The sequence below is a fragment of the Carassius auratus genome, chromosome 6 (genome assembly GCF_003368295.1).
Source record: "Carassius auratus strain Wakin chromosome 6, ASM336829v1, whole genome shotgun sequence".
In the NCBI taxonomy this organism is placed as follows: Eukaryota; Metazoa; Chordata; class Actinopteri; order Cypriniformes; family Cyprinidae; genus Carassius; species Carassius auratus.
Window position 1 is genome coordinate 26810492 of NC_039248.1, and position 8866 is coordinate 26819357.

Below are 8866 nucleotides of genomic sequence, written 5' to 3' on the forward strand. Positions count from 1 at the left end.
GACGGAGCTTACCCCAATCCGATCTTTTTTTTCCTCGTCTCAAGAAATATCCGCATCCACACGAAAAAGCAAAATGATGTAGTATACATGCCAGACCAGTATGTGGCGCTGTAATTCTGCCACAGAGATACACTAAAAACAGAGAAGAAGACTTGGACTATGCTCATAAACCTTGCGCGTGGTACACAAACGAACATGGAACAATACATTTATTAATCTGTGTTAATGTTAGTTAATAAAAAGACAATCGTTCCGTGTTTGTTCATGTTTTTGTTGCTGTTACGTGACGTAGAGGTGTCTGACTAGGGGGGAGACGTGGGCTGATGACGTCATCGTTTCAGAAAATATACGGATTAGCCATCCAGACGAAAACGCAAAGACGGCGTTTTCAAATTTATCCACTCTGGGACCCGGTTTCAAAAAATACCGGTTTCACCTTACGAAAACGGCGGGTCCGTGTGGACGAAACGCCTATCCGATAAAAAAATTTGTGCGTATTCACAGAAACGCGTCTCCATGTGGAAGGGGCCTAAATCAGACAAAACAAAGGATATTGTTATGGTTTCAAGGCGCCATTTTTATATATCCAGATCACACGCTCATCATTCAAGCTGATGATTCACGGCTGTCGCCAGTCAGAATAATTGCTGTGAGTTGATATTTGATTTCAGACACCTGTCACGCATGAGGCATTCCCCATAACGTCGATGACGTATTGTCGAAGTTCCCTTCGAAAGGGAACCATGGTTCACTATAGTATGGAATGATTACACTGTCCAGGTGACATGGCATTTATGTATATATATGTAAGTAAAAGCAAAGTATTTTCATTGTGGCACACTCACTGATTTCCAGACCACAGCATTTCATTTCAACCTTTTATTAAAAACATAAGTGATGAACAATATCCAGTGAATTAATGATTTTCTTTAAAAAAAATAAAAAAAAATCTCTCATTGCTTTCTCATCATTTACAAACAAACATTTAACATATTATACATGTTTATTAATAGAATGCTACATTTCTGTTTTATATAACATATATGTACAGCATTTCTGCAACTTTTGTATAAAAAAAGGAAAACATTTTATATATATATATATCAAACTGTACATGGAATGATTTCAGTACTAAATAATATTGCATAGAAAATTTACCATATCTACATAATTTTAGTAAATATTTTCAAAAAATATATTTACCATAGTAATATACTAGGTAGCAGCAATTATGGAAAAACTTTAAATATTTATTTTAAGCAGTCATTTTAATAAAGTAAATAAATAGAGGGATTATTTACTAGTATCATAAAACTATATACTAATAGTTTGAGGTATAAGTGTGAGACTGATACATTCTATAGTTTAGCAGCAGAATAAAGGCCTCGTAGTGTGTCGGATCCATTAATATGGAGTCCTCCGTTCAGGTTAGTATCTGCAAAGACCAAAAAACAGGTTTCAAAAAAATAGAAGAGCCTCAAAATGCACACAGGAGCATCAGATGTCTACTAACTTGCATGAATGAGAATGAGTCATTTTCATACCTCATCGGCGGACAAAAGCCACCGGAAGCTCTCGGCTTGGAACCAGAGTTCCTGAATGCAGCGCATCCACCGGCTCATGATCTGTGGCCACAATCTCATACTCACGCAGCATCTGAGATGAAGAGCATGAACGAATTACATTAATCTACTCATATTAAGACTAAGAAGCATTGCTTCAGCTTTTAGTGTCCAGTAATCGTACCCAGCAGAGACTGAGTTGGATCTGAAGCTCAGCGAGTCGCCGGCCGATGCACATCCTCTTTCCGATCCCAAACGGCACGTGTGCGAACGGATTGATGGAGCTTTTCTCCTGGAGCCAGCGCTCTGGTCTGAACTGCTTCCCGTTGTCAAAATACTCCTCGTTTGAAGCGATAGCCTGACTGTTGATCATCAGGACGGTCTGGAAACATCAGGGATAAATAAATGTAATGCACTCAGATTCCCTTTTATTATTAATTCAATCATGTGCAATGCATAAAAGGTCTATAAAACTTTAACAGATGAAATGATAAAGCAATGACGGGGACACAATCTAGTTACTGTCTTGTGGCTCTTTTGTGTAATTTAGTAAGCCTTTTAAGATAAAATATATAAATATATTATACTTTGTAATATAACGTTAGTTTTAAGTATAATTGCATATTATATTTTTTAATTTATTTCAAAGTATTACATTTAGTTGATGAATTATATTTTATACGTATATGTCAAATGTTATTTATATTTGTAAATATATATTTATATAATACAATATATGAATTAATTTTTTATTATTAATATTTAATAATTGTTAATATATATAACACAATTACACATAGTGTATGTATATATAATAAAATGATAAATTGTATTAATGTTTAATTTATTATAAAATGTGTGAACTCTAATTAAAAATAGTTCATAATAATTAATATTACTAATTACATGTAATTTTACTATGTATGTTTTACTAATTTACTATGTCAATATATATATAGCATAAAACATGTAAATATAATTTTAAAAAGCAGTGTCTAATTAAATACTGACTATTTAAATATTTTACTATTGTTACTTATGTATTGTATTATAGCATCAGATTAGTAACATTGCAAAATGTTCAGTTCTATTGGAATCTATTGTGCTGTCATGAGAGGAGTTTTTTTTTTTTTTTTTTGTTGCTAATTTATAGCTTTTTTAATCAGTCTTGTATCTGTTAGGATGCTGTCTAAGAATCTAGCTGCCTAAAGGCCTCTCATTAGAGTTAGCTCAGTAATAATGAGATAATGTCTGATAATGAGATACTCACTCCTTTAGACAGAGTATAATCGCCCAACACGGTGTCTTTATCTAAGGTACGACTGGTGAACGGCACAGACGGTGAAACTCTGCGGAGAGAAAAAAAGACAACAATCAACCTCTGGCTTTTGAGAATTTCTGAGAATAACCCCACACAAATCCACCATCAACATTCCCAGCACATGCTTCAGCATTATCCTATCCGTGTCTTCCTGTAACACATGACTGTCGCCTGAAACATGAATAGTATCAATGCCAATAAAGAACCATTATCTTCAAGAGCCTAGGAAACATTTTTGGGGAAACAGTTCCTCAAATAACCATTTTCGTTTCCTTAGAGTGGAGAACATTTTAATAATCTAAAGATCCTTTAAGAAAGAAATCAGTAGAACATAATAGTTCACTGTTCCAAATTAAATTTGTCACTTGCTGTTTCTCTGTAATTGTGAAAGCGGAAATTGTTTCTACACACAATCATTTCAGCGTAGCCTATTTTAGGAGCCATTAGGCTCATGTTGAAGGATATTTTGCCCACCTCATGGACTCCTTCAGGCAGGCTTTGAGGTAAGGCATGTTCTTGATGTGCTCAGCTTGCGGTGTTTCTCCTGCAGGCACCACGTCCTGGATCTCCTTCAGAAGTTTAGTTTGGGCGCAGGGGTTACGTGAGAGGTTGAAAATAACCCACAACATGCTATTAGCGGTCTGCAAGAGGAAAACAAGAAGGATTTGCTTGGTTAGTTGGGCCATGCTCCCTGCTCTGCTTCATTCTTCTGACTTATGTGCTTGATTGAGCTAAGCTGAGTGTTGTTCAGTCTTAGCCTGGATAAGAGCAGAACAAAGACGAGTTAGATCAACTGTTTTCTTAGCTCGCTCGGGTCCGACTCGAAAACAAGCTAGTGAAAAACAGTGTGGGGTCGTGAAAGTGCGTACCGTCTCCACTCCTCCGACCTGGAGTTCGGTTGTGGCGGCGTACAGCTCCTTCTTGGTCAGGTGGCTCTGGTGGTAGATGTCGCAGAGGAAGTTCCCGGTTTTGCCGTTTGAGTGGCTCTTTAGATTCTTGTCAATGTAGAGTTTAGCTGTGAACATGATGATTGCTTGATTAGTTGATGATGTTTTTTATTCAACATTTTAAAAGGAGTTTTAAAACTGGACAGTACGAGTGTGTGTATGTTCTTACATTGTATTTTATCATTAGAAGTAAATAAAATGTTATTTGTTAACTATATATACAGTATATATTGCCATCGGGGTTATTAAAAAATACAGTGCAAATATTGTGAAATATTATTGCAATTTATTGCAAAGTTTCTATTTGAATATATTTTAAAATGTAATTTATTCCTTTGATGCAAATCTGAATTTCCATCATCAATACTCTATATATATATATTTTTTTATTATTATTATTATTATTTATTTATTTTCTTCTTCTTAATATTCAATGCTGAGAGGAATATGCATATTTTGAGTGCACTGTGTGCATGCATGTAAATATTCTATTCAATAACTTAAAAACTGTTAAGGTATTACCACTTTTGTTTTAATGTTAGGTCTACGCGTGGAACGCTCTACTACTAGTCAGGTACGGCACGCGCTGCTGTTGTTTAGCTGCAGGGAAAGTGAAGTGTTTGTGAATGTGTGACAGGTGCTGCGAGTGAGCCGCTGTTAATGGAGCCACAGCAGCACAACAAACTGAGAGTAATCCAGCCTCACGCCAACATTCCTCCCTCCCTCCCTCTGCTCCTGCTACTACAAATATTTGGCTGGATTCTCATGCACTTAGGTCACTGCGTTTACTACTACGGTTCTCTCTCTCTCTCTTGTTGTGTGCATGGATCTACTATAGCGGGTCGGAGCAGAAAGCCATAACTTCATGTGTCATCACTTGAAGTGGAAATGAAAGCTTTATGGGTTACACGTCAACTGATTAAGGAGCTCTTTAGTACCTGTGCTAAAAATACGGTCCCAGGCTGCTGTGTGATCTTGCCACGTTTTGGTATTGAAGGTCTTATGGAGCTCCACGGGAGTCACCATCATCAGCCCAAAGGTGCTCATCATCTGTAAGTGAGAAAACACCATGAGGATTTGTTTTTGAACTATGAAATCCTTTGCATCTTTGCATTGCATTGCATCAGAAGAGCTTCAGATAAAGCTTGTGCACTTTAGAGTGCGTTACTCACTGTTTGAACTATTAATTGGGTCAAAAAGATAGTCAGTTTACCGTCTTTACTGAAGTGATGAAATCCATGGCCTCGTTGTTGATGGTGTCTTGCAAGAGTCCAAAACGTTTGTCATAAAGCACATAGCAAATCGCTAAAAGGCCAAAAGAGAAAGAAATGTAATGCATTTGATTATAGTAAGTCAGTGTATGGCAGACATGGCATGAAACTCACTTTCAAAGGACCACTTGTTCAGTTCAAAATACAAATCGTCGATCTTCCCGTTGATTTGGGCTCTTCCGATCCTCTTTATCAAATCAGCCGAAACCTTTCCATGAAGACAACAAGCAGTCACTCAAACTGTCTTTGCATTAATTGTGAATTATACTTGATATTTCTCAAGCAGAACTGACTTCATTGATTTTGCCGTCCAGTTTCATGACTTCGGTCGGTTTCATGAGTTTCTGCTGGAAAGCGCTGCGCACCCGCTGCCAGTCCTTTCCTTCCCTGCACATACATTTGTTTTCATTTTAGAATATTATGACATAAGCAATTAAACCACACATGCATTTGTAAAGGAATTATGATATTTACAGTATAAGCAGCCCATAAGCCTCGTCCCGCATGTCTCTGTAGGCTTTCCATGGTTTGATCTCCAGTCTCTGAGGATAGTTGCTCTCTTTTCTGTAAAGAGCCTCCAATAAACATGGTGCACCAATGTGAACCGACTCAAAAGAGCCCAGCTTCATCTGGAAGATCTTCCCAAACTTCTTATGGTAGTGGATCTGGGGTCAAAAACACAAAAAGACAGAGAAAACACCTTTAAATCTGAAGAAATGTACAGAAATTATTGAATAAATATTTTTTTTATTTTTTTAATTATTATTTAAACTATTATTAGGACAAGGTGGGATTCAAATAAGCATAAATAAGCATAAATAAGTTTAAATAATTAATTAAATAAACAATTTATGATAAGAATGCTAATAAATTAAGTTATGAAAAGAATGCAAAAGTAATGCATTTATTATTTAAAAAAACAGTAAACTTCACTAAACATCAAAGTTATGTTATAGTGTATAAATTAAAAAATAACCAATATAAACGAAAAAATATTTCAATTAATTTCACTAAACAATATAAGTTGTTAATTTATATTGTACATATAAATAATAAAAATAGAAATAGAAATAAAGTCATGCATTTATTATTATTATTATTATTATTATTATTATTATTATTATTGGAAAGCAAAGCATACTCTTTATACTGTATACTATACTTTTCCATAAAATGCATAAAATTGTATTTATGCATAAAACGTAAAACATTGTAAAACAAAAATCACTAAAATAATAGATAATACATAGAAATTATAATGTAAATTTAAAACAATTAAAATAGATAAGTTTAAAATATCTGTAAAATATATCAAATAAAATTATTGATTCATAATTAATAAAGAGGTTCATACCAGCGCCTCATGTTGTCTTTTTAGACCTCCTTTCCGGAGCAGCTCGACGAGGCTTCCGAACAGCGGCCAGTTGGTTGGTCCAGGGATGGAGTCGAGACTGTGTGCGCAGGGCGCGCTCCCTGCAGCATCCTTCGAGTCCAGCACACACACGGAGGATGTGGGCTTGCAGTGCTGAAGCCCCACATACTTCTTCTTCAGCAGCTCCAGAATCTGAGGACCTTTCTGGATATGCGCTCTCATCTTAAGGCGTGCGTAAAACGTCGTGCGTAAAAGTGTCTCCTAAATGCCACTATATAGGCTACTGTATATATACTCGCGGCCGTGTTTATCTCGGTCGGACACGGCGACCAATCAGGAATCGTGTGTGAAAGTCGAGCCCACCATTCATTTATGGATCCGCTTTAGTGAGTACCGCATGACCCCACATAGACCGAGGAAGTGCCCTCAAACGCGCTTTATAAATAAACATGACGGAGGTGACGCGGTTCGCTTTGAGCTGCCCTCAGCTCCTCTCTCTGAGTAAACACTGAGACCACGCGACGCCGCGACGCGCAAATATTTGCGCACTCGTGGCCAAAGCCGATCGCAATCGCGCTTGTTTGTACTGCATTCGCGTTGGAGCTCGAGAACATTTTAACTCCGAGTTCCATTCACGAGATCTCATATATGATCATCATTAAACACCGTAATGCACAAGTGCAGCACCTGATTCTTAGTGAACTTTGAAAATAAATTCTTCTAAAAGCTTTTTGCATTCAGATAACATATTGGTCTATTATGGTTTTACAGTATTGACAAAGATATATCAGGAGAGCCAGTAGATAATATGGATGTTTGTCCATAAGCATCAAGATTTTTGATTAGAAATTGAATATGAGGAAGTGCATTTCTGCAGTGTGACAAATTAAAGCACAGTTATTAAGTATTGAATTAATGAATTTGATGTCATGGGGCCATTAATTTTTAGAGTATTGACTCATAAATGCACCAGGATGATTATGTAGCATATTTGTCATCAAGCTTTTACATTAAAATGCTGTATGTGTATAAGAGTAAACTGTAAATTGATGTATTGATGGATTATGTTTTTCTGATTCAAAATTAAATGTTAATTGCCATATCTTTATCATTATTTGTCAAATTTGCTAGTAGTTTCTGGGTAAAGGTTGTTTCACAACCAAATTTGTTTGTGCATATTTAGACTGTAATGAAAAAAAGGCAAGTAAAACAGGCTATTGGAGTACATTTTAGTTGTTTAATTTTTCTAAATGTCACATTTTATTCAGTGTCATTCAGATATTGGTTAATTGTAATTATTTGTGAAATTCTGAATATAAAATTGTTTCAATGTAAATAATACATTTATTTCAGTGGATATATATATATATATATATATATTGGGCTGCAAAGTACATTTAGCAATTGTACATTTCTGTATGGGTTTAGCTGGACCATGTTGTTAATGTGTGTATCGTATGACCCATTAGGTTTGGGTATAAAATTAGCCGGGTAAGCATGTTGCCCAGTACACAATGTCCAATGTTACATCTGAACTCAAGCCCCTCTGGTAATCCCACGCTCATGACATAGTATAGTTTTACCAAAGTAGAGATATGCAGCACAGTAAACACATTGACTCATAGCATACATAGGTCTTGTTTAAATAACCTTGAACCCTCTGCAGTGCTTGCTGTGCTTCCATAGTATTTAACAACACTGTGTCCATAAAACACACACAGAGAAAAGATTTTCATCAGCTTGGTTTCTCTCAAAGTTATGAACAAAGATTCTTCCAGTAGAATGTGCTTCAAAGTTCTCTGTTCTTTGATAAAGTTCTCAAATATCTACACAAAAACATTATTTATGGAACATTTTCCGGAAGCATTGTATTTGGACGTTTGTCTAATATGGTTCAGACAACATTCAAGTAACATTCCCATAATGTTTGCAAAAAATAAAATGGAATTTGCACTTAAAATCACTGGACATTTTGAATGTAGTCAGAATCACTCGGGGTCAACCAAAATGGGTTTTTCAAACAGCCGATGTTAATACTGATATCTAGAGAGAGGCGTGTTTCATATCTGTCTGTATATGTGTAAAATAGGCCAATTAACTTAGAGCAAAACTGACTTTTTTACACAGGATTTCTTATTTTATTTAAATTCACCAGAAATGTTTGAAACACAACTTGTGCACAGTGACAAGCCTGATGGTAGTTTTATTAATCATTATGTCAACCCAGTTTGTTTTTGGCCAATAATCTCAAATCAGCCAAATATTGGCTGATTTATCGCATATATCATGTTGCATGCTGCTTAAAAAAAAACAAAAAAAAAAAAAAAAAAACCTTGGAAGTTAAAAGGGTCATGACTTTTGTGCTGTACATTTTTATTCCCGTCTTATGTCAC

At 35.7% G+C, this 8866-nt stretch overlaps 1 protein-coding gene across 1 annotated transcript; it reads right to left on the reverse strand.

Annotated features, from left to right (window-relative positions):
* Window positions 1–964: 964 nt before the first annotated feature.
* On the reverse strand, window positions 965–7346 carry LOC113105072 (1,25-dihydroxyvitamin D(3) 24-hydroxylase, mitochondrial-like). Its single transcript, XM_026266179.1, has 12 exons — window positions 6456–7346; window positions 5576–5766; window positions 5395–5488; window positions 5216–5309; window positions 5044–5135; window positions 4769–4880; window positions 3753–3898; window positions 3358–3524; window positions 2833–2911; window positions 1747–1944; window positions 1545–1656; window positions 965–1435 (listed from the first exon to the last, which is right to left on the reverse strand). Exons 1-11 carry the CDS (start codon window positions 6693–6695, stop codon window positions 1546–1548), a joined length of 1524 nt encoding a protein of 507 aa, XP_026121964.1. The 5' UTR covers window positions 6696–7346; the 3' UTR covers window positions 965–1435; window position 1545.
* Window positions 7347–8866: the final 1520 nt, after the last annotated feature.